The sequence below is a fragment of the Eptatretus burgeri genome, chromosome 11 (genome assembly GCF_056783735.1).
Source record: "Eptatretus burgeri isolate ZD-2024b chromosome 11, Ebu_testis_v1, whole genome shotgun sequence".
Lineage (NCBI taxonomy): Eukaryota > Metazoa > Chordata > Myxini > Myxiniformes > Myxinidae > Eptatretus > Eptatretus burgeri.
In genome coordinates this window covers 16,557,296-16,581,628 of record NC_140971.1, presented here as the reverse complement: position 1 = coordinate 16,581,628, position 24,333 = coordinate 16,557,296, and the positions used below count along the sequence as shown (strand labels likewise).

At 46.5% G+C, this 24,333-nt stretch overlaps 1 protein-coding gene across 2 annotated transcripts in view; it reads left to right on the top strand.

Annotated features, from left to right (window-relative positions):
• The first annotated feature begins 4,036 nt into the window (after positions 1-4,036).
• Positions 4,037-24,333, top strand: part of TBC1D2B (TBC1 domain family member 2B) — a 56,822-nt gene continuing 36,525 nt past the window's right edge. Inside the window, exons 1-4 of one of the 2 annotated variants that reach the window (XM_085845360.1) lie at positions 4,037-4,635; positions 12,328-12,469; positions 17,165-17,333; positions 23,738-23,871. In XM_085845360.1, coding sequence (XP_085701486.1) covers positions 4,210-4,635; positions 12,328-12,469; positions 17,165-17,333; positions 23,738-23,871 — 871 coding nt within the window. In that variant the 5' untranslated portion in view covers positions 4,037-4,209. The remainder of the gene's footprint in view (positions 4,636-12,327; positions 12,470-17,164; positions 17,334-23,737; positions 23,872-24,333) is intronic. The other variant, XM_085845359.1, reaches the window with a different exon arrangement.

Sequence of the window (24,333 nt, the reverse complement as noted above, 5' to 3'; positions counted from 1 at the left end):
CTTTTCGCTCTTCCCAATCTTTCTTCGTCCAGTGATTCTTGTCGTCTCTGCTATCCCAGAGACAAAGGAAGCACATGTATTTCGTGTAGCCTGACTGCAGCCCTAACAACAGCGCCACCACTTTCAAGTCTCCGCAGATGTGCCAGTTGAAGTCATTGTACTTGATGGAATCAAGCAGCTGCCGCATAGTCTCATAGGTCTCTGTCATGCCGAACGCGTGAGCCAGTGGGACTGATGGTTTCTCGTTGCCATTGTGGAGCAAAACAGCCTTCAAGCTGTTCTTCCCCGAGTCGATGAAGAGGCGCCAGTCTGCAGGATCGTGATCACACCCAAGTTCTTTCAACAGACCGTTGATGTCACTGCAGAATGTCATCGTGTCTTCCATCTCAAAGAACTCAGCCATGTCTCTGTGACGTGCTCTGAACAAGGGTATCTTGGTGTTAGGTTCAAGTAGATTCCACTGCTGCAGCCTTGATCCAAGCAGCTCTGCCTTCGCCTTTGACAGCGAGAGATCTCTTACAAGATCATTTAAGTCTCCCTGGTTCAGAAGGTGTGATTCTTGAGTGTCGGGTTCAAAAGGTTCATCATCACCATCCTCTTCACCACTGCTTACAGCTATGTTCTGATCAGCTGCACGTGTTGGAACAGGGTTCTCGTCATCATGAGGCACAGGTTTACGAGCAGAGACGCAGTCAGCGTACTTGATGTGATCTTTATTCTTCTTGTTGAAGCCGGCGATGCTTGTGCAGCAGAAATAACAATCATCATGATGATTCTGCGGCTCACGCCATATCATGGGCTCCGCAAATGGCATGCTCGCGCGCTTGCCCACCAACCACTGAGTCAAGGTTGTGTGACAGCTTGTGCAGCAGATGTGTGGTGCCCAGCTCTGTTCTCGGTCCCCCACCTTACACCCGAAGTAGTGAAAGTAGGCGGCCTTCATTTTCACTGCTGTAGATATACTTCGCTGTTGATCTTTTTTGGTATACCGACCACAGACATAACAGAAGTTGTCAGGATGATTGGTACAGGAACGCCTACTCATCTTTATCTGAAAGAAAGAAATATAACACGTTAACAACAATTGTACGAAATAGACATGTTAAAGACATATGTAAATTTCATTGAAATCCTGACTTCTAGGCAATGGGAATATTTCTGTTCCTGAAAATCCTGACGTGATACAGCAAAACGGTTATGATTTTTGAAATCAGCGTACCCAAATTAGTCTTAATCACTTTACACATCTCCAGTAAAAAAAAATTTTTGAAATTTGTTGTTCAGTGTAATGGACTTGCTACCATCCGTCGTTGCATCCCTGGCGTGTACAAATATTCGAGTGTCAGCTTCTTCATGACAACATGGAGACACAGCATCCAGTGACTTCCTTGTGTTGCTAATGGCATCTTCTCCTTTTGTGACAATGACTGTGCTACCCCCCAAAATGTATTTGCTTTATTCACCAAAAATACACACAATTTCAATAAAACTTCACCACAACCTTCATCACCCGTGATGTACCAAAGTTTTCACGGTATATAAAAAAAAAAATTGGGGCCGAAGGGGATTTACAGGCAGGGGTGGGGGGGGGGAGTATTTGCTACAGCATTGGTTCATTGGTACATTTTGCTGATTCTGTCCCACCTTGACTTCCTCCTCAGTATCATCATTGGACCAGGTGAGCACCCAGGGGTACTGCCCATATTTTTTTGCTTTTGCCATGGTCTGGAATATTAAAAAAATGATTCCTGCCTCGAAAATCAGCTGAACAGACCAGGAAGGTTCTCACATGTGGCATCATCGATTTCTAGAGAAGATAGTACAACTTTAGTTTTGTATGTCACAGGTGGGACCAACATTTTTTTCCACGCCATCCCGACATTGACAGTGCTCGCACACTTTCTGATAACAGCTGACAAAAAACTAACCCTAACCCTAAACAATGGTTTACTATTTTCTGGTCAACTCTGTATATATATATATATATATATATATATATATATATATATATATATATATATATATATATATATATATTTAATGAATATGAGCTAATCACATCTACCACTTAATTAGTTGACCCCAGCTCCACTAGGATTATGTAATTATCATGAGAAATGAGAATTGCCATAAAGTCAGAATTAGCTGCATATAACGATAAGGAAACCCGCCGCCATTTCCCACAAACGGAGCACATCAATGGCAAGAAGCATGCAAAAGGGACTGTTTGTCGGAAGTAAATGTTGGTATCATGAAGCATCACGACGACATTTAACGGTTTTTGTACACCGCTCCTTCCCAATTTCATAATCCAGGTAATGCATGACGTCATCGCCGGCACCCAAGGAAGGGAGTACTCAATGTTTACTCCGTTTGTTTGTTAGTTGTCGGAATCCTCGGGATTTCGCCAATTATGGTGGTCGGTCGTGTGTGTCATTCTGTGTGTCTTTCTATCTGTTTGTTTGTGTGTTTGTTTACCCTGTAGCAGCCACACCGTTTCAGCGATCATGACCAAACTGGGTACGGACGTCGGCCATGGTCCAACTTGGACACTTGTCGTTTTTGGTGAATCTAGGTCAAAGGTCAAGGTCACCGAAAAACTGAAATTCTTATTTTCGCAATAACCTCCGCTAAAATGGTCGCATCGACTTCAAACCCAAATCCAAAATGTGCATCTTCCAATTCCGCATCCAACCATATGTCTCATTGGGGTGTCACACCAATACCCTTCTTAGCAGTCGGGGGTCAAATGTCAAGTGGGGGGGGGGTCAAAAATTTCAAATTGAGATAAAAACGCCATTTCAAATCCGATTGACTTCCAATTTGGCATGTGGCATCTTGGTACGAGTGTCCTATTATATGCCAAAAATGATGAAATTTGGTTCAGCTCCTTCCGGTTACCATGGCAACAAAGTTCAAGTGTTGTCACTATTTGAAGTCACAAGGTCAAGGCAAATCTGGTGACCTTGAAAGATCAAACTCCAGGTTTTTCTTTTTTTTTTCAGAGATCATGGAGATATGACAAGTTATTCCGGCAATTCCTTGCTCAACGAGCAATTTCATTCGTCTGTTTGTCTGGGCAATATCTCAGTCATCCTTTGAGTTAGGAAGCTGAAATTTGGGGAAAAAAGTGAAAATATTCTTTGGCCAAAATGTTATTTTATATTTTTTTGATAATTAATTGATTAATTACTGAATTATTATCGATTTATTAATTACTTATGTATTTTCTTTCTCATCCGGGCAACATCTCAGGCACCTTTTGAGCTGTGAAGCTGATATTTGGACAGGACAGTGACCAAGTGATTTGGCTATCAAGAGCATTTTTGATTTATTGATTAATCAGTTAATTATTAATATTTCGATTGATTACTTAATTTTCAAAAAGTTACAGATTCGGAAAAAAACGGCGGTGTTCAGGTATGATATTTGGCAATTAATTGAGAAATTATTTTATGATAATTATTTATTTATTTATTTCAATTATGCAATTAATCAATCAATTATAATTAATCAATCAATCAATTATTGTACACCGCTCCAGCTTCCAATTCCAATTCCAACTCCATGTGCTGCAAGGCGGAATCGCCGGGGCGCCGACTGGAGGATTTGTTATTTATATATTTATTTGTTTTTATTTATTTATTTAAACTGCCATCTCGGTGGTTCACTTCGTGGTCCGTACGCATGGGGGCGGTGTACTTCGAATGTTCCGCTACTTGTTGTTTTTCTTTTGGTGTTGTGCACTTTTTTGGGGGTAAGAGTTGGAGTTTTGTTGTTCTTCTTGAGTGTGTAAATGAAAGTCTTTCGTCACGACCTTAAAACATGAATTGGAGAAATCAGCCAAGCAATAATCAATGTACTGCGATACACCTCAACCCTTGAAGGCGCGACAGGTTAAAAATATTTTTTTTTTTACATTCGACTCTCGGAAAAAAATTTTTTTCCGAAAGAGTCGAATGTTTAAAGAAAAAAAACCTGTCGCGCCTTTAAGGGTTGAGGTGTATCGCAGTGCATTGATTATTGCTTGGCTGATTTCTCCAATTCATGTTTTAATTAAATACCGTCGTTACGGGTTCTTCCTCATAAATGTTTGAAAGCGATGTTCTGTTACGATTGAAATTGAACCTTGGAAGCTCCTTATAACAACCGACTCTGTGTAGAGAAAAGTTTTAAAATTAAACACAAGGAAGCGGCGAGTCGGCGAGGATGGACGAAAAGCAGAAAGAAATCATTGGCGCCGAAAATGAAGACAAGAGACCGTCGGGATTGCACTCGGCGGATAAAGTGTGGTTTCGCAAGGCGGACAAGGAGCCGAACAAATGCGAAGCTGCAGACGACGACCTGGTGGACGATTTCGTGGTGCTCTCGGCTCCTGACGCGGCTGACCTGCCTCCAGGTGGGCGCCTCTGTGGTTACCTGAACAAGATCGCCGGTCGGGGTCCGCTTCGAGCCGCCAAGACACGTTGGTTCTGCCTGGAGCCGCGTTCGTGCCGCCTGTACTACTACCGGACGGCTCAGGACGCGCGACCCCTCGGACACATCGACGTGTCCTCTGCGACCTTCTCGTACGAGATGGACTCCGCGCCGGGACACTTCGTCGTCCGTACTCCGTCCCGGGACGTTACTTTACAGGTAACATTTACTAATCTACATCAACTAGTCTCGTGGTGTGTGGTCGTGTGGTGTGTGGTCGTGTGGTGTGTGGTGTGTGGTCGTGTGGTGTGGTGCCTTGTCGTGTGGTGCCTTGTCTTGTCGTGTGGTGTCTTGTCTTGTCGTGTGGTGCCTTGTCGTGTGGTGCCTTGTCGTGTGGTGTCTTGTCGTGTGGTGTCTTGTCGTGTGGTGTCTTGTCGTGTGGTGTCTTGTCGTGTGGTGTCTTGTCGTGTCGTGTCTTGTCGTGTGTTGTCTTGTCGTGTGGTGTCTTGTCGTGTGGTGTCTTGTCGTGTGGTGTCTTGTCGTGTGGTGTCTTGTCGTGTGGTGTCTTGTCGTGTGGTGTCTTGTCGTGTGGTGTCTTGTCGTGTGGTGTCTTGTCGTGTGTTGTCTTGTCGTGTGGTGTCTTGTCGTGTGGTGTCTTGTCGTGTGGTGTCTTGTTGTGTCTTGTCTTGTCGTGTGGTGCCTTGTCTTGTGGGGCCTCGTCTTGTCGTGTGGTGCCTTGTCTTGTGGTGCCTTGTCGTGGGGCGCCTTGGCTTGGGGGGCCTTGTCGTGTGGTGGGTTGGCTTGTCGTGTGGTGTCTTGTCTTGTCGTGTGGTGTCTTGTCTTGTCGTGTGGTGTCTTGCCCTGTCGTGTGGTGTCTTGTCGTGTGGTGTCTTGTCGTGTGGTGTCTTGCCGTGTGGTGTCTTGTCGTGTGGTGTCTTGTCGTGTGGTGCCTTGCCGTGTGGTGTCTTGTCGTGTGGTGTCTTGTCGTGTGGTGTCTTGTCGTGTGGTGTCTTGTCGTGTGGTGTCTTGTCGTGTGGTGTCTTGTCGTGTGGTGTCTTGTCGTGTGGTGTCTTGTCGTGTGGTGTCTTGTCGTGTGGTGTCTTGTCGTGTGGTGTCTTGTCGTGTGGTGTCTTGTCGTGTGGTGTCTTGTCGTGTGGTGTCTTGTCGTGTGGTGTCTTGTCGTGTGGTGTCTTGTCGTGTGGTGTCTTGTCGTGTGGTGTCTTGTCGTGTGGTGTCTTGTCGTGTGGTGTCTTGTCGTGTGGTGTCTTGTCGTGTGGTGTCTTGTCGTGTGGTGTCTTGTCGTGTCTTGTCTTGTCGTGTGGTGCCTTGTCTTGTCGTGTCTTGTCTTGTCGTGTGGTGCCTTGTCTTGTGGTGTCTTGTCGTATGGTGCCTTGTCTTGTCGTGCGGTGCCTTGTCTTGTCGTGCGGTGCCTTGTCTTGTCGTGCGGTGCCTTGTCTTGTCGTGCGGTGCCTTGTCTTGTCGTGCGGTGCCTTGTCTTGTCGTGCGGTGCCTTGTCTTGTCGTGCGGTGCCTTGTCTTGTCGTGTGGTGCCTTGTCTTGTCGTGTGGTGCCTTGTCTTGTGGTGCCTTGTCTTGTCGTGTGGTGCCTTGTCTTGTCGTGTGTTGCCTTGTCTTGTCTTGTGGTGCCTTGTCTTGTCGTGTGGTGCCTTGTCTTGTCGTGTGGTGCCTTGTCTTGTCGTGTGGTGCCTTGTCTTGTCGTGTGGTGCCTTGTCTTGTCGTGTGGTTCTTTGTCTTGTCGTGTGGTGCCTTGTCTTGTCGTGTGGTGCCTTGTCTTATCTTGTCGTGTGGTGTCTTGTCGTGTGGTGCCTTGTCTTGTCGTGTGGTGCCTTGTCTTGTCGTGTGGTGCCTTGTCTTGTCGTGTGGTGCCTTGTCTTGTCGTGTGGTGCCTTGTCTTGTCGTGTGGTGCCTTGTCTTGTCGTGTGGTGTCTTGTCGTGATGTGATGTGGTGTGGTGTCTTGTCGTGTGGTGTCTTGTCGTGTCGTGTGGTGGTGTCGTGATGTGTTGTCGTGATGTGGTGTCTTGTCTTGTCGTGTGGTGCCTTGTCTTGTCGTGTGGTGCCTTGTCTTGTCGTGTGGTGCCTTGTCGTGTGGTGTCTTGTCTTGTCGTGTGGTGTCTTGTCTTGTCGTGTGGTGTCTTGTCTTGTCGTGTGGTGTCTTGTCTTGTCGTGTGGTGTCTTGTCTTGTCGTGTGGTGTCTTGTCTTGTCGTGTGGTGTCTTGTCTTTTCGTGTGGTGTCTTGTCGTGTGGTGCCTTGTCGTGTGGTGCCTTGTCGTGTGGTGCCTTGTCGTGTGGTGCCTTGTCGTGTGGTGCCTTGTCGTGTGGTGCCTTGTCGTGTGGTGCCTTGTCGTGTGGTGCCTTGTCGTGTGGTGCCTTGTCGTGTGGTGTCTTGTCGTGTGGTGTCTTGTCGTGTGGTGTCTTGTCGTGTGGTGTCTTGTCGTGTGGTGTCTTGTCGTGTGGTGTCTTGTCGTGTGGTGTCTTGTCGTGTGGTGTCTTGTCGTGTGGTGTCTTGTCTTGTCGTGTGGTGTCTTGTCTTGTCGTGTGGTGTCTTGTCTTGTCGTGTGGTGCCTTGTCGTGTGGTGCCTTGTCGTGTGGTGCCTTGTCGTGTGGTGTCTTGTCTTGTCGTGTGGTGCCTTGTCGTGTGGTGCCTTGTCGTGTGGTGCCTTGTCGTGTGGTGCCTTGTCGTGTGGTGTATTGTCGTGTGGTGTCTTGTCGTGTGGTGTCTTGTCGTGTGGTGTCTTGTCGTGTGGTGTCTTGTCGTGTGGTGTCTTGTCGTGTGGTGTCTTGTCGTGTGGTGTCTTGTCGTGTGGTGTCTTGTCGTGTGGTGTCTTGTCGTGTGGTGTCTTGTCGTGTGGTGTCTTGTCGTGTGGTGTCTTGTCGTGTGGTGTCTTGTCTTGTCGTGTGGTGTCTTGTCTTGTCGTGTGGTGCCTTGTCTTGTCGTGTGGTGCCTTGTCTTGTCGTGTGGTGTCTTGTCTTGTGGTGCCTTGTCTTGTCGTGTGGTGCCTTGTCTTGTCGTGTGGTGCCTTGTCTTGTGGTGTCTTGTCTGGTCGTGGGGTGCCTTGCCTTGTCGTGTGGTGTCTTGTCTTGTGGTGTCTTGTCTTGTCGTGTGGTGTCTTGTCTTGTGGTGCCTTGTCTTGTCGTGTGGTGCCTTGTCTTGTGGTGCCTTGTCTTGTCGTGTGGTGCCTTGTCTTGTCGTGTGGTGCCTTGTCTTGTCGTGTGGTGCCTTGTCTTGTCGTGTGGTGCCTTGTCTTGTCGTGTCGTGCCTTGTCTTGTCGTGTGGTGCCTTGTCTTGTCGTGTGGTGCCTTGTCTTGTCGTGTGGTGCCTTGTCTTGTCGTGTGGTGTCTTGTCGTGTGGTGTCTTGTCTTGTGGTGCCTTGTCTTGTCGTGTGGTGCCTTGTCTTGTCGTGTCTTGTCTTGTCGTGTGGTGCCTTGTCTTGTCGTGCGATGGTGCCTTGTCTTGTCGTGCGGTGCCTTGTCGTGTGGTGCCTTGTCTTGTCGTGTGGTGCCTTGTCTTGTCGTGTGGTGCCTTGTCTTGTCGTGTGGTGCCTTGTCTTGTCGTGTGGGGCCTTGTCTTGGCGTGTGGGGACTTGTCTTGTCGTGTGGAGCCCTGGCTTATCCTGTCGTGTGGTGCCTTGTCTTGTCGTGTGGTGCCTTGTCTTGTCGTGTGGTGCCTTGTCTTGTCGTGTGGTGCCTTGTCTTGTCGTGTGGTGCCTTGTCTTGTCGTGTGGTGCCTTGTCTTATCTTGTCGTGTGGTGTCTTGTAGTGTCTTGTCTTGTCTTGTCGTGTGGTGCCTTGTCTTGTCGTGTGGTGCCTTGTCTTGTCGTGTGGTGCCTTGTCTTGTCGTGTGGTGCCTTGTCTTGTCGTGATGTGGTGCCTTGTCTTGTCGTGTGGTGCCTTGTCTTGTCGTGTGGTGCCTTGTCGTGATGTGATGTGGTGTCTTGTCTTGTCGTGTGGTGCCTTGTCTTGTCGTGTGGTGTCTTGTCTTGTCGTGTGGTGGTGTCGTGATGTGTTGTCGTGCTGTGGTGTCTTGTCTTGTCGTGTGGTGCCTTGTCTTGTCGTGTGGTGCCTTGTCTTGTCGTGTGGTGCCTTGTCGTGTGGTGTCTTGTCTTGTCGTGTGGTGTCTTGTCTTGTCGTGTGGTGCCTTGTCTTGTCGTGTGGTGCCTTGTCTTGTCGTGTGGTGCCTTGTCTTGTCGTGTGGTGCCTTGTCTTGTCGTGTGGTGCCTTGTCTTGTCGTGTGGTGCCTTGTCTTGTCGTGTGGTGCCTTGTCTTGTGGTGCCTTGTCTTGTCGTGTGGTGCCTTGTCTTGTGGTGCCTTGTCTTGTCGTGTGGTGCCTTGTCGTGTGGTGCCTTGTCGTGTGGTGCCTTGTCGTGTGGTGCCTTGTCGTGTGGTGCCTTGTCGTGTGGTGTCTTGTCGTGTCGTGTGGTGGTGTCGTGATGTGTTGTCGTGATGTGGTGTCTTGTCTTGTCGTGTGGTGTCTTGTCTTGTCGTGTGGTGCCTTGTCTTGTCGTGTGGTGCCTTGTCTTGTCGTGTGGTGCCTTGTCTTGTCGTGTGGTGTCTTGTCTTGTCGTGTGGTGGTGTCGTGATTTGTCGTGATGTGGTGTCTTGTCTTGTCGTGTGGTGTCTTGTCTTGTCGTGTGGTGCCTTGTCTTGTGGTGTCTTGTCTTGTCGTGTGGTGCCTTGTCTTGTGGTGTCTTGTCGTGTGGTGCCTTGTCTTGTCGTGCGGTGCCTTGTCGTGTGGTGCCTTGTCTTGTCGTGCGCTGCCTTGTCTTGTCGTGCGGTGCCTTGTCTTGTCGTGCGGTGCCTTGTCTTGTCGTGTGGTGCCTTGTCTTGTCGTGTGGTGTCTTGTCTTGTCGTGTGGTGCCTTGTCTTGTCGTGTGGTGTCTTGTCTTGTGGTGCCTTGTCTTGTCGTGTGGTGCCTTGTCGTGTGGTGCCTTGTCTTGTCGTGTGGTGCCTTGTCTTGTCGTGTGGTGTCTTGTCTTGTGGTGCCTTGTCTTGTGTGGTGCCTTGTCTTGTCGTGTGGTGTCTTGTCTTGTGGTGTCTTGTCTTGTCGTGTGGTGTCTTGTCTTGTGGTGCCTTGTCTTGTTGTGTTATGTCTTGTCTTGTGGTGCCTTGTCTTGTCGTGTGGTGCCTTGTCTTGTCGTGTGGTGCCTTGTCTTGTCGTGTGGTGCCTTGTCTTGTCGTGTGGTGCCTTGTCTTGTCGTGTGGTGCCTTGTCTTGTCGTGTCTTGTCTTGTCGTGTGGTGCCTTGTCTTGTCGTGTGGTGCCTTGTCTTGTCGTGTGGTGTCTTGTCTTGTCGTGTGGTGCCTTGTCTTGTCGTGTGGTGCCTTGTCTTGTCGTGTGGTGTCTTGTCTTTTCGTGTGGTGCCTTGTCTTTTCGTGTGGTGCCTTGTCTTTTCGTGTGGTGCCTTGTCTTTTCGTGTGGTGCCTTGTCTTTTCGTGTGGTGCCTTGTCTTGTCGTGTGGTGCCTTGTCTTGTCGTGTCGTGCCTTGTCTTGTCGTGGGGTGCCTTGGCTTGTGGTGCCTTGCCTTGGCGTGTGGTGTCTTGGCTTGGGGTGCCTTGTCTTGTCGTGGGGTGCCTTGTCTTGTCGTGTGGTGCCTTGTCTTGTCGTGTGGTGCCTTGTCTTGTCGTGTGGTGCCTTGTCTTGTCGTGTGGTGCCTTGTCTTGTCGTGTGGTGCCTTGTCTTGTCGTGTGGTGTCTTGTCTTGTGGTGCCTTGTCTTGTCGTGTGGTGCCTTGTCTTGTCGTGTGGTGTCTTGTCTTGTGGTGTCTTGTCTTGTCGTGTGGTGTCTTGTCTTGTGGTGCCTTGGCTTGTTGTGTGGTGTCTTGTCTTGTGGCGCCTTGTCTTGTCGCGTGGTGCCTTGTCTTGTCGTGTGGTGCCTTGTCTTGTCGTGTGGTGCCTTGTCTTGTCGTGTGGTGCCTTGTCTTGTCGTGTGGTGCCTTGTCTTGTCGTGTGGTGCCTTGTCTTGTGGTGTCTTGTCTTGTCGTGTGGTGCCTTGTCTTGTCGTGTGTTGCCTTGTCTTGTCGTGTGGTGCCTTGTCTTGTCGTGTGGTGCCTTGTCTTGTCGTGTGGTGCCTTGTCTTGTCGTGTGGTGCCTTGTCTTGTCGTGTGGTGCCTTGTCTTGTCGTGTGGTGCCTTGTCTTGTCGTGTGGTGCCTTGTCTTGTCGTGTGGTGCCTTGTCTTGTCGTGTGGTGCCTTGTCTTGTCGTGTGGTGCCTTGTCTTTTCGTGTGGTGCCTTGTCTTGTCGTGTGGTGCCTTGTCTTGTCGTGTGGTGCCTTGTCTTGTCGTGTCGTGCCTTGTCTTGTCGTGTGGTGCCTTGTCTTGTGGTGCCTTGTCTTGTCGTGTGGTGCCTTGTCTTGTCGTGTGGTGCCTTGTCTTGTCGTGTGGTGCCTTGTCTTGTCGTGTGGTGCCTTGTCTTGTCGTGTGGTGCCTTGTCTTGTCGTGTGGTGCCTTGTCTTGTCGTGTGGTGCCTTGTCTTGTCGTGTGGTGCCTTGTCTTGTCGTGTGGTGCCTTGTCTTGTCGTGTGGTGCCTTGTAGTGTCTTGTCTTGTCTTGTCGTGTGGTGTCTTGTGGTGTCGTGTGGTGCCTTGTCTTGTCGTGTGGTGCCTTGTCTTGTCGTGTGGTGCCTTGTCTTGTCGTGTGGTGTCTTGTCGTGTGGTGTCGTGTCGTGATGTGTTGTGTCGTGATGTGGTGTGGTGTCTTGTCGTGTGGTGTCTTGTCGTGTCGTGTGGTGGTGTCGTGATGTGTTGTCGTGATGTGGTGTCTTGTCTTGTCGTGTGGTGCCTTGTCTTGTCGTGTGGTGCCTTGTCTTGTCGTGTGGTGCCTTGTCTTGTCGTGTCTTGTCTTGTCTTGTGGTGTCTTGTCTTGTCGTGTGGTGCCTTGTCTTGTCGTGTGGTGCCTTGTCTTGTCGTGTGGTGCCTTGTCTTGTCGTGTGGTGTGGTGTGGTGTGGTGTCTTGTCGTGTCGTGTCGTGTCGTTGTGGTGTCGTATCGTGATGTGTTGTGTCGTGATGTGTTGTGTCGTGATGTGGTGTGGTGTCTTGTCGTGTGGTGTCGTGATGTGGTGGTGTGGTGTCGTGATGTGGTGTGGTGTGGTGTCGTGATGTCGTGTCGTGTGTGGTGGTGGTGGTATCGTGTGGTGTCGTGTCGTGTCGTGATGTGGTGGTGGTGTCGTGTCGTGTGTGGTGGTGTCGTGTCGTGTCGTGTCGTGTGGTGGTGGTGTCGTGTCGTGTCGTGATGTGGTGGTGTCGTGTCGTGATGTGGTGGTGTCGTGTCGTGATGTGGTGGTGGTGTGTCGTGTGGTGGTGTCGTGTCGTGATGTGGTGGTGGTGGTGTCGTGTCGTGATGTGGTGGTGTCGTCGTGTCGTGATGTGGTGGTGTCGTCGTGTCGTGATGTGGTGGTGGTGTCGTGTCGTGATGTGGTGGTGGTGTCGTGTCGTGATGTGGTGGTGTCGCGTCGTGTCGTGATGTGGTGGTGTCGCGTCGTGTGTGGTGGTGGTGGTGGTGGTGTCTTGTCGTGTGGTGTCTTGCCGTGCGGTGTCTTGTCGTGTGGTGTCTTGTCGTGTGGTGTCTTGTCGTGTGGTGTCTTGTCGCGTGGTGTCTTGTCGTGTGGTGCCTTGTCGTGTGGTGTCCTGTCGGGTGGTGTCGTGTCGTGATGTGGTGGTGGTGTCGTGTCGTGTGTGGTGGTGGTGGTGGTGGTGTCGTGTGGTGTCGTGCTTTCAGGATTATTTGATATTTTTCTGTTGGTAAAGTTTCAAAGGAACGTGTGATTTAATTATTATTATTATTATTATTATATTTTAATATCTCATTACTTGCGGTGTTTTGAGTGAACAAAATGAGTGTTGGAGTTTCTGTATTTTCATCCTGACAGTTGATCACGTTCGTCTGTGACACTGTCCCATCAGGCAACCAATCGAGAGATCATGATGTATTGGCTGCAGGAGCTCCAACATTTTCGGAGAGAGTACAGCCTGTCTCAAGGGTCTGGTTTGCCTCCACAGGGTCTATCAGCTTCAACCATGGAGCCAGACGGGACGGGGAGGGAAGGTCGGTGTGTTCTGTCCACACTACTTTAAACTTTGGTTGTCTGGTGCTCAAGTTTAAACGCGTACAGTTATTATAGTACTGAACTGCTTAATTGGTAATAAGAGGGAATGTGGGGCTGCAGGGTGGCTTGGACTCTCGAGGTACGCACGCACTCCTTCAGGTCGTCTCGCCTGGGTTCGAGTCCCGACCCAGCTATAAACCGTCATCTCGGTGGTTCACAGGCAGGGTGTGTGTGCTGCAACTCGGATGGACGTTTAACTGACGTCTCATCGCCCAGCATTAGTTGGTGGACGTTAAAGATCCCACAGTGTTCTTCGTGAAGAGTAGGTGAGCTTTTGCCGGCATCCTGAACAGATTCCAAATTCCTGCACTTGGATGCAGGAATTTGGAATCTGCATGTTCCAAATTCCTGCATACACTAGGGTCTTGGAATATTGTTAGAATGAGGTGATGGAGGGTTAAAAGGCAACAAACAGAATGGGGTCACAGTTGGATACAAAATGGGGGTGGGAATGAACGAATATGAAGTGAAGGATATGGGGAGAATGGAAAGATACAGTAACCTGTGAGTAAGATGATTGGGTTAGGTTGAGTTAATGGGGATACAAAAGAGGGGTAGAATGAGATGGTCGTGCGCCGCTTGCTTGAAGTCCTGGAAGGAATAGTGCGATTGAACCTTCCCAGGAAGGTGGTTCCACAAAGGGGGTATTGGGGGGGGGCGTAGTGGAAGGGAATATAGTTAATGTGTAACAACCTTTGTTTTTAGGTCATCTCTTCGAGCGTGACCTAATAATATGGGTGTCGATGTCCTTCGATCCTTCCGTCCGTCCGTCCACAATGAAGTTGAAGCGAGAGATCTGGTCATGAGTGATCCTGATAGGGGTCGATGAGACGTACACGATGTTATGACTTTCAAGGTCACCAAAGGTCACCAAAGGTCAAGGTCACGAGGCCTTTGAAGTTGCAAAAATGACGATTTTCAAATTCTATCTCCTCCTACATTTCTCAAGCGATCTTGAATTTGATTGTGGCATATGAATCTATGGGACAATATCTAAATTTTGATCGGGCCGGATTTTCAATATTCGCTTTCGTTTTCGTGTCACGTGACTTCAAAGTTGGCAAAAAAAATGCGAAAATGACGATTTTCATGCGAAAATGACGATTTTCAAAATCTATCTCCTCCTACATTTCTCAAGCAATCTTGAATTTGATTGTGGCATATAAATCTATGGGACAATATCTAAATTTGGTCGGGACGGATTTTCGAATTTCGCTTTCGCGTCATGTGACTTAAAAGTTTGCAAAAACTGCCCTACCTTCAGGAGGCTATATATTTTCTCGCAGAGATGACCGTCACTCCCGCACGGGTGTATTTATTTATTTATTTATTTATTTATTTTTTCAATGGAAGGGTTTCTTGGAAGACCGTTCAGTGCTGAGAGGTGGGGAAGAAAAAACAAACAACAGAGGCCACAAAGCTGTTTGCGATGAGACCAACAAATCTTGTGTTCCAGCCTCATTGCAGAAGATTCCAATAATGTTGAGAGCTTTATATTCAACACAATCCAGGAGAAGAGATGGGCGTGATTCTGGTTTCTCAAGTTCTTTAGAGGCAACCTTTGAGATGTGGTTGGCCCAGAATAGGTCGTTGCTGATAGATCTGAGATTTGCACTCGATGTTGTTTCGCGATAGTAAAGCCTTCTCCATGAACCATACATAACCAAAAGCCATGACATCACTGCAGCTCCACTGTCGCCATGACGTCTACTGGCTTGACTGAACCAAGTGCAAGCCACAAGATTGAAACACTGCCAGGGTATAAGCACATTGGGGGCGAGGGGATGGAGATTTGCAGTGGCGTGCCATCGACTCCCCTCTCGTTGTACTTTTTGGCGTTGTCAACTGTCAATCTCGACAATTTCCTTGAAATCCCAAAGTGCATTGTCAATAACTCGCCATCCCAGTTTTATCCCTGACCTCGAATTTTGACGTTGAAGGGAAATTGGATTGCTTCCAGGCAATACTTTTGACAAGTTTTTACTTTCTACATTGTAAATTTTGATTCTTACATGCAAGTTAGGTCTCAATTGTTGCGGTCTCTATCGCTCGTACACATCTTTTGAAATTTGTTGATCGAGTTGTTTGATGGGTACTGCCATGTTCACTTCACCGTCATTGTAAACACTTCACACGTGCAGATGCACCGATTTTTGTATTGACGTACGCACCAGTTTGGTACTTGCGATCCTTCCTTCCTTTATTCGATCATTGATTGCTTTGTGATCAGGAAAGAGGATGTCTGTTAGAAAAGACTGCAGTGATTGGAGTTGGAGGTGTTGAACTGAAACAGGTTAGAAAAGGTCAGGCTGCTTTGTCGTTGTCTCACGGAAACCTCATGGAGCTTGGAAGAGAGATTTGTTTCATTTTCTACCGATGGGATTCTCAGTGCTGTGACAACGCGGACCCGAGGAACTGGCCGAAGGAATTGAAAGGATATTGAGACAAATGTGTGAAACTGCTCCTTCGTGTTTTTCAAGATATCCTTGTAGCCCGTGGATGCAAGGTTGAAGATTCTATGGCTGACTGGACCTTTCAAAAGAAAATAGCACAGAAGGATGACAGTGGAATGCTGTGGCAGGAACGTTGGAGAGTGCTCTTCAAAGATGGGCAAGATGAGTCTTCCAATTTGTTACACTTCCTGGAAATAGTGCAGGCTATACCATTTGCAGTTCAGCGAAAGTCGAGAAGGCTTTCTCGCTCATGAGCAGAGTAAAAAGTGACTCTGGGAGAGTCGCCATTGACACTCAGACCATCAGACTAAATGACGATGATGATCTTCTTTGAGGGCCATTGGCATAAGTCTGGGAATCAAGTGAGACGATCACATATACAGCCATATCGTCAGTGATCCGCTTCCTCACCTGAAGTGGCATCAACTTCTCAGGTTTTCACCCCCTGGTTTCAACAGTTTTTTTTTTTTTTTTTTCCCCCCCCACAAAGAGCCTCAAAATACACTTTTTTTTTCTTTTTTTTTAAACCCTAATGCACACATACATGAGATTACACAGGGCTTGACTTCAGACAAAGGTAACCATGGACTTTGGGGAAGTGATGCAACTTCCTGGGGGCACTCTGGGTGCTCGCGATGTTTATGGTTTTTTTTAAATCTTAGCAGTCAGTTGGTTAATTCAGGGGAAACCCCTCCTTTCCCTCCCTTCATCCCCTCCATGGGATGCAAATCCACGGGTTTTATCTCGAGCCTGTCCTCCAATTGCTGAGCGTCAAACAAGGAAGTGGGCAGCACATACCATTTTCATATTTTGTTTTAACTTGGCTCGGGTCAGAATCGTACTGCCGGTCTATTAGAATCAGAGCAGACTCCATCCATCCATCCATCCATCCATCCATTGGAACCATACTCTGTGCAGAGCGTTGGTGCTGCCTAAGCAGTCTCCTGGGCTATTGGGCACAATCCTGGACAGGTCGCCACTCCGACACAGGATTCCAGCAAGCTGGTACTCATTTTGCCACCCTCAGTTGGATGACAGGCTGAGTCAACCCTACCTGGTATTAATTCAACAACCGAGCAGAGTTTGAACTCAGGACCCTGGGATCCCAAGCCCACCACTCTAACCATAAAGCCAACACCAGGCATAGAACGGACTCACTTATAACTATTATGCCACAGAGTGTGGATGTAATGCTATCTCTTCCTCTTGCGAGATTTCCTTTTGTTGCTTTTTCTGCTCAATTCTGAGCAATTGAGCAACCCATCTTGCAGACACATCTCTCTCCATGGCCAACTGTTTGCAGATGTTACAACCACGACACCACCAACTACGTGATCTGCCATTTTTACCCTACATGCGCGAAGCGATTGCGGGGTTAGTGTGTGTGTGTGTGTGTGTGTGTGTGTGTGTGTGTGTGTGTGTGTGTGTGTGTGTGTGTGTGTGTGTGTGTGTGTGTGTGTGTGTGTGTGTGTGTGTGTGTGTGTGTGTGTGTGTGTGTGTGTGTGTGTGTGTGTGTGTGTGTGTCAACAGACGGCAGTTTATGATTGAGGAACAACTTAATTTGAATTTAATGTTATATTTTGAACATGCGTTAGAAATTGAACTCATCACTTAGCAGTGCTTTTACTCTGCCTGTCTGGCAGTCAAACAAAATCCATACAGGAAACTTACTGTTTTTAAGGACGTCATGAAGCGCACAAACAACAGGAACGAAGAACTAATCTAACGTGTTTAATGAGGTGGTGCAAAAGAGCGTTGACGACGGTAAAGTTCCAGATTTTTTTTTTTCTTTTTCTAACAACCATTCAAAATCTTTACCTTATTTCAATTGAATTATATACTTGATCACTGCAGAACACAAATTGCCTTTTTGGCACTTTCAAAATATTTAGGTTTGTAGTGCTTGGACAAAATATTACAACAGTTTACATCATCATGACAAATCAAATTTGCTGCTCGCAGACCCTACCCATGTTCTTTTCTTTTCCTTTTTCTTTTTTCTTTTTTCTTTTCTCAAGACTGTGTGGGTTAAGGTGTTTTATGAACTCTCCAGTTTTGATAGTCTTGAACCAAAAGTGTGTACATGTCGTGTGTGATAAAAATCCATCTACTTTTGGTGATTTATAGATGTCATTAACATTGGAAACTTATTTCAGTCAAATGATCCACTTGTATTTCCAGAGGAATCGATAGAGCAACTTGCTACCCCAGAACATGAAGCCTCACCTCTTCTTGCGCTGCTCCCAGAGCCACTCGGTCTTGTCGGCGAGCAGGCAGCCTGCCTTCCAGCTCCAATGACTCACACTGCAATCTCAAACTACTCGCTTAAACACCTCGGCAAGGAGATTCGGTCTGTACTACTTTATTACGTTTGCTCTCTATTCTTATTCATCACGACTTTCAAGTAGTGGCATGTACCTTGGTGAGGTTAGGAGGGAGTTTTTCCTATTCTTCGTTACAAAGCTGGCAGCTGTGAATGTTGATCATGAATCTACCATGGACTCCCATAGTTTATGGAATATGCATTCGGAGTTGATCAGTGTGAACATTGTGCTATCCTGGGAGGGAATTATTTTATTTTATATTATTTTATCGAGCCATTGTTTTGATTTTATGACCAATGTATCGTTGCACCTTTTGCAGAGCCACATACTCAGCCAAACTAATCAGGAGGATATGCCCTTGAATAATTACCTTTCAAATTTATTATCTCTGCCACCGAAGGTGAACGAGGTTATGTTTTCACCCCTTTCTGTCTGTTTGTCTTTGTGCATGATATCTCAAAAAGTTGTGGACGGATTCGGATGAAACTTGGTGGACATGTTGGGTGTGTGACCACGACAAATTGATTAAATTTTGGTGAAGATCCGGATGCAGATCCGGATCTGATAATTTTTTTAAGTTATTCTTCACCATTGAGAGATATGGCTGAACTGATGGAGAGCAAGATATCTCAAACAGTTGTAGACGGATTCGGATAAAACTTGGTGGACACATTGTGTGTGTGTGGCAAAGACGAATTGATTCGATTTTGGTGACGATCTGGCTACGATAGTTATTTAACTTTCAAAGTGATTCTTCACCATTGATTGATCGGGCCAAAAACGATATATAGCATAATCTTTAACCTCCGCCATCGAAGATGGACGGAGGTTACTGTTTTCACCCCTGTCTGTTTGTTTGTTTGTTTGTGAACAGTATTACGGAAAAAACTCCTGGACAGATTTCGACGAAACTTGGTGGGGGGATTAGGTATTCCAAGGATCATGCCATTAGATTTTGGACTTGGTCCAAAGTCTAATATGGCCCTATGGTAGCCATTTTGACAAAAATATTTGAATTTTTGTTTTTGCATTTCTACATGTTTTAAGTGATTTCCAACCCCCCCAAAAAATTGTTAGAGAGAAAAAAAACAAATTTTGCAACTTTTTTTCAAAAAAATTTCGATTTTATTTTTTTGACATTTCTACATGCACGTCGATCTCGTTTAGTTTCTTCAATCGTGGTTCAGTAGAGTCTGATCCGTTTTGACCTACAATGAATAGGATATCAGGTTCACTTAAGTGACCCAGCAGTATTGGCGGTGGAGGTTTTGCACTCTACCGAATGCTCCCCTCCAGTTCAAAAATGTTTTGGGCCCGATATGTTCTTGTGGATCAGGCATTACGTGGCGGAGGTATGCGCCCTACCGAGTGCCCTTCTAGTTTTTAAGTGTGATTGAAACAGTTTTGACCAAGCCTTAAAACTAGACAAGTGTAGGCGAGTATGATCATTGAGAAGAGGAGAATTGAGGGTGAGAATAGCACAATCTTTGAAGACGAATGGCATGTGTTAAGGACATTACACTGGTATTACAGATGTTGTATTTTCAAATTTGGTGAAGGACAGCACTGTTCGAAGCTTGGATTCCAAACTCCTGGAACCTGAGCCAAGTCTCCATGGAATTACCATGGTGCTCTTGGAACTTTCAAATGGAGAACCCAGCAACTCTCTTTATGCTTCAGAATGAGTTTGCTTTCTCCATCTTGTCTGATATACATGGTGTGTCAGTTTACCCTTCTTAATTATCCCCACTTTATTTTTAACCTGGGGGGTGGGGGGGGAGGGGAGGGGTCTCTGTCTGTCACGCTATCTCATAAATGGTTGTGCAGGAATTCCCTAAATTTGGTCGTTATGATCACCACATGGCAAGAAGGTTTGAGAGTAGTATCATTTTCACCCAACCAATGGGGTCAAATACCCCAAAAATTGCAATCCAGGCACATTTAAAGACATTTTTTTCAAATTAACTTTTGTTTATGCAATCAAGATTGGGGAAATAAAAAAAAAAATGACCGTTTTTACAGCCATTTTTCCCTGCTGTGCAGGGGTTTTGGCTTTTTCTTGAGGCAAGGTTTTATGGCCAGATGCCCTTCCTGACGCCAACCCTGGTCGCCTCTTACGACACACAGGGATATGGTACACCTATTCTAACCGGGGCATACACTGGGACCAGTACACTGGCACTCATTTCGCCGACCTCGGAAGGATGACAGCAATCAAGATTGGGGGACACTTGAAATATGTAACCATAATGTCCCAGGGTGTGGGGACTGGGAGGTTACAAAGGTCAAACCAGAAGATATTTGCAACTCAAAAATTTATCATTTCTAGTAGAACTTTATGCCATCTTTCATCTTTGCTTAAAGCATGACGCGTGTGGATTCGCGATGGCACACCATCGACTTCACCCTTGTTTTTGTATTTCAACCGTCTCATGGTAACTTGTATTGGGATGTCAACTAAAATCTGTCTATAAATGATCATTACACCCAAAAATATGATTTATGCATACTTTTGGTTGTGTCACTGTCAATGTGGGTGGCACGATGTGCTTTTATCATGATATTGTTACGGCTGTGGAAATTCGCATTACACCATAAAGGGTCCTCAGGTGAGATATATCGGTAAGTCCATGTGCAGTTAGCCCAAACCCATTGTATAGAGGGAATATATGTGATCCATTCGGGCTGCGATTCTTCAGTTAGCCGTTTTTCTTTTGCTGTCGTTATTTTGGTGCAAGAACAACAACAAAAATCGCCACAACCAACATCTCAACGATCGCGCCATTCACACCACGACGCCACCTTCCACAACTACGCTACCACCATCTTCGCCACTCTCCATTCAACGAGCACCGTGCGGTCACGATCTCCGCGGGACGGATGAAAGGAGCGGAGTGGCAGCAGCAACAAGAGTGCGAAGGGGCATCTCCCGCCCAAAACTCCCGCTTAAATATTTCCCGTCAAGATCTCGCTCCCAAAACGCCCGCGCAAATATCTCCCGCCCGAATCTTTCTTCCCTCGTCGTACGGCGCGTGGAGAAGAAAACCAACAACGCCTGTGGGGTTTTCCCGCCATTTTTCCCCGCGCTTGGTGAGAAAGGGGGGGGGGGGTGGCGCGTCCTCTCTCGATTGGCGGATGCGCGGTGTGACGCGGCCGGGGGAGAGGAACGCCCCCCTTCGAGGCATTTCTGGAAGCGTCTCGAAGGAAGGAGGAGCCAAGAACGGGGCGGAGCGAAGGGCGGAGCCGGACCCTACAAAAGGCGTGGGCGTGGAGAGTCCCTGGGTCAGTTGTCCCTGCTCCCTGGGTCGGTTGTCCCTGTTCCCTTGTCCCTGGAGGATAATTCACAACAATACAATATGATACCATCCCATACTTATCCGGATCATGCCTTAAATGTCAAATCCAAATATCAATTGCTGGGTCATCATGTAAATCTGTCATGCGTGTCAATTAAAACATAGTGTGTACGTTGTTAACCACATTCTGCACACCCCTTAAAGGGAAAGCAATATGAGCATTTAGAATGGCATTACACACAGGGGACATTTATTTTGTGGGTTGTGCTTCAAACTCTATTTTCTCCCTCAAGCCAGAACTTCCCAAACGTGACATCTTCGTTGAATGCCAAATCGTTTGTGAACTATAAACTGACATGTAAAATGTTGGACTCTGTGATGTGAATCTGTATGGGTGCATGTGTCTGACTGTGATTAATCGGCAGTATTAAAAAAAAAACAAAGTATTATCGACAACAGCCATCACGAGTTAGAGGCTGGTGATGTAACCGAAGGCTTCTTGCCTGGGTGTGCAATTGTATTTCGAGAATATAGTGCAGCAATGAGTGATCTTCCAGTAATTGTGCACCGGCGATTTGAAAGCACTTCAAATAAGGGAAGTTGCACATTCTTAGCCGAGTGATACCAAGCAGAGCGACTCGTGGCACAAATCGTCACTTTCTTCATCGCATTAGTCATTCCAAACATGGAAATTGCAATCCGATATTAGATTTGCAACGCAGAGGAGATGTCAACACCAAAAACTGCATAACATCCTCAATGTGGATGCTTTTGTTACTCGTGTTTCATAAAAGCGAACGAAAGTTTGACAAATCGAACAAAACCAAATGGTACCTACAATATATCCACCATTATTGTGATACCCATCATACTGACGACTATCATTATTATTATAATCGGGCTATTGGAATACTTTTATATGTTATTACATTGTTACACCACTAGTAATATGTAGCTGTGGCCCCTTGTTAAGCAAGCAAGTAAACCCGGTGTTGGCTTAAGGGTTAGGGTGGCTGGCTTGGGATCTTAGGGTCCTGAGTTTGAGCCCTGTTTTCCGCTGAATTAACACCAGGTGGGGACTCAGCCTATCATCCTCCCAAGGTCGGCGAAATGAGTAGCAGTGCAAGGAGCACAGCATCAGCGGCATAGTCAAACAAAATGATGGCTACCCGGCAGCCAAGCGAGAAAGAAGAAGATGTAGACGTCTTTGTAATGGATGTCAGAAAGTTTGTCATCACACGCGTCACATCACACAGCCGGCCCAGGATTTGAGTGAAGTATTCTTTGCTATCATGTAAATGTATCGTTTTTTTTTTCTCCCCACTAACCCTGGAAAATCTTATCCATTATACAGTGGAACAAGATTTCGCTATAACGTGTTTTTTTCTATTGGGGAACACTTTTTGCCCAACATGGAAGGTCCTTTTGTAACGTGGCTTTTGAGTGGCGGTTGATTTGTGCTGCGTGGAACGATGCAACACAGTAACACGTGCACCACTCTAGTCGATCTAATATTTTCACTTTTTCCACCGTCATCACTTTCTTCACTTTTTTTTATTCTGCTCTTCAGCAGATGGACCACTTGATGGACATTTTGGACCTATGATTAAATACACAGGGTACTAAGTTTTATCACAATAAAATACCGCACCTCACCAACCGCCAAGCAGCCAGAAGACAATGATGCGGCAGATGCTGGAAGACACAGAATGTAAATTTTCCAATTGTTATATTTTCCGGCAATACGGTACAATTATAACTTAACACGTCATGTTAAATGAAGGAAAATATTGTTATCCAAACATTGAAAGTGTTAAAAATACAAAAAACATGAAATACGAAGAGTTCAGGGTGGACGGGGTTTATTTTGTCCGTGCTGGGAAGACGTTCCTGGAAGACGCAGAAGGCAAATTTGTATATTTTCCGGCGATACAGTACAGTTATGTTGTAACTGGTAATGTTAAATGAAGGGAAATATTGTTATCCCAGCATTGAAAGTGTTAAAAAAAACAAACAACTAATTAAAACCTAAGGAGTTTGAGGTGGGAGGAGATAATTTTTTTCCGCGGATACGCGGGAGTATCGGCATGGACGGAGAGAAAGGGTGTCTAAAAGGTAAGCGCAGATACGTGAAATCGCGGATGGCGAACACGCGGGCGGTGAGAGTTGACTGTATATCCTTTCCTTATTACCTCCACCACCATTGGTGGGCTGTCTGTCTGTAAGCAGAATATCTCAAAATGTTGTGGACGTATTTGGACGAAGTATGGTGGACAGGTTTGGCGTGTGACAAGGACGAATTGATTATGTTTTTGTGAAGATCTGGATCCGGATACTGGAATGTTTTTATTTTTTAATTTTTTAAATGTGATTCTTCACTAGTATTGAGAGATGGGGCCAAAAAACGTAAGACTGTACAGCCTCAAGGTATCTCAAGAGGTTGTGGAATGATTTGGACAGAACTTTGTGGACAGGTTGTGTATGTAACGAGGAAGAATTGATTTGATTTCTGTGAATAGCTGGATTTGCATTCAGATCAGAGAATTTTTTAAAGAGATTCTTCACTCTTGAGAGAGAGGCCTCAAACGATATATCGCACCATAGCATCAAAAAGTTATTGAGGTCGTTGGACGGAACTTGCTGGAGAGATTGGGTATGTGACGAGTATGAATTGATTCGATTTTAGTGAAGATACAGATCCGGATCCGAATACTACAATTTCTAAAGTGATTATTCACCATTGAGAGATGGGGCCAAAAACAATGCGTAGCATGAGATCTCAAAAAGTTGTAGATGAGTTTGTTAGATGACCAGAACAAAATTTTGGTTCATGTCTGGATCCAGATCCAGCCTATCGGTGGGATGACAAAACGTAAACTGTTCAGCCTGGTGGAGGTATGTGCTCTACCAAGTGTCGTTCTAGTTCTCTCTGTCTGTCTTTCCCGCTCCCTCTCACACACAGTGTTCACCTCTTTACATTATTTATTTTGGGAAAATTGATTTCGTACAACACGATTTCACGTAACACGGTACTTTCAAGGAATGCATATACTGTACCGCATTAAGCGAAGAATTGCCATATTGGATTATTATGCTGGTTTATCATAATGTACCGTTTCCTCTTTGCTCCACAGGAACTCGATGTGCCAGCTGCGAGCAAAAAGAATCAGCAGAGAGAATAAAGATGATCGCCAGTCAGTTTTTTCATTTAATGAGGAACAGTTTGGCAGAATGGCTGATGGGGCACCTGTGGAGAATGATGCTACAGGTATAATGATGTTTCATTTTCTATTCTGGCTGTTTTCTACAGGTATCTGGTTGTGTTTTTAGGTCATCTCTATCATCTCAGTAGAGATGACCTAATAACCCCAGTCTCGAAGTCTGTCTGTCCGTCCGTCTGTCCGTCCACAATCAAACCGAGTGGAGACAAATAACCAATAGTGGAATGGATAGAGGTCGATGAGACATGCACAACAATATAACTTTCAAGGTCGTCCAAGGTCGAGGTCAACGTCACGAGGCTGTCAAAGTTGCGAAAATCGTCAATTTCAAATCATATCTCCTCCCTCATTTATCAAGAGAGATGAAATGTTATTAGTGATTCAGATACTACGGACTATTATCTAGAACAACACAAGCCATTTTTTTGAAATTTGCTCTCGTTCCGATTTTATAGCCCTTCAAACTTCGCTCTGATTCCCCGTATGAGCCGTTCATAAAGTACATACAA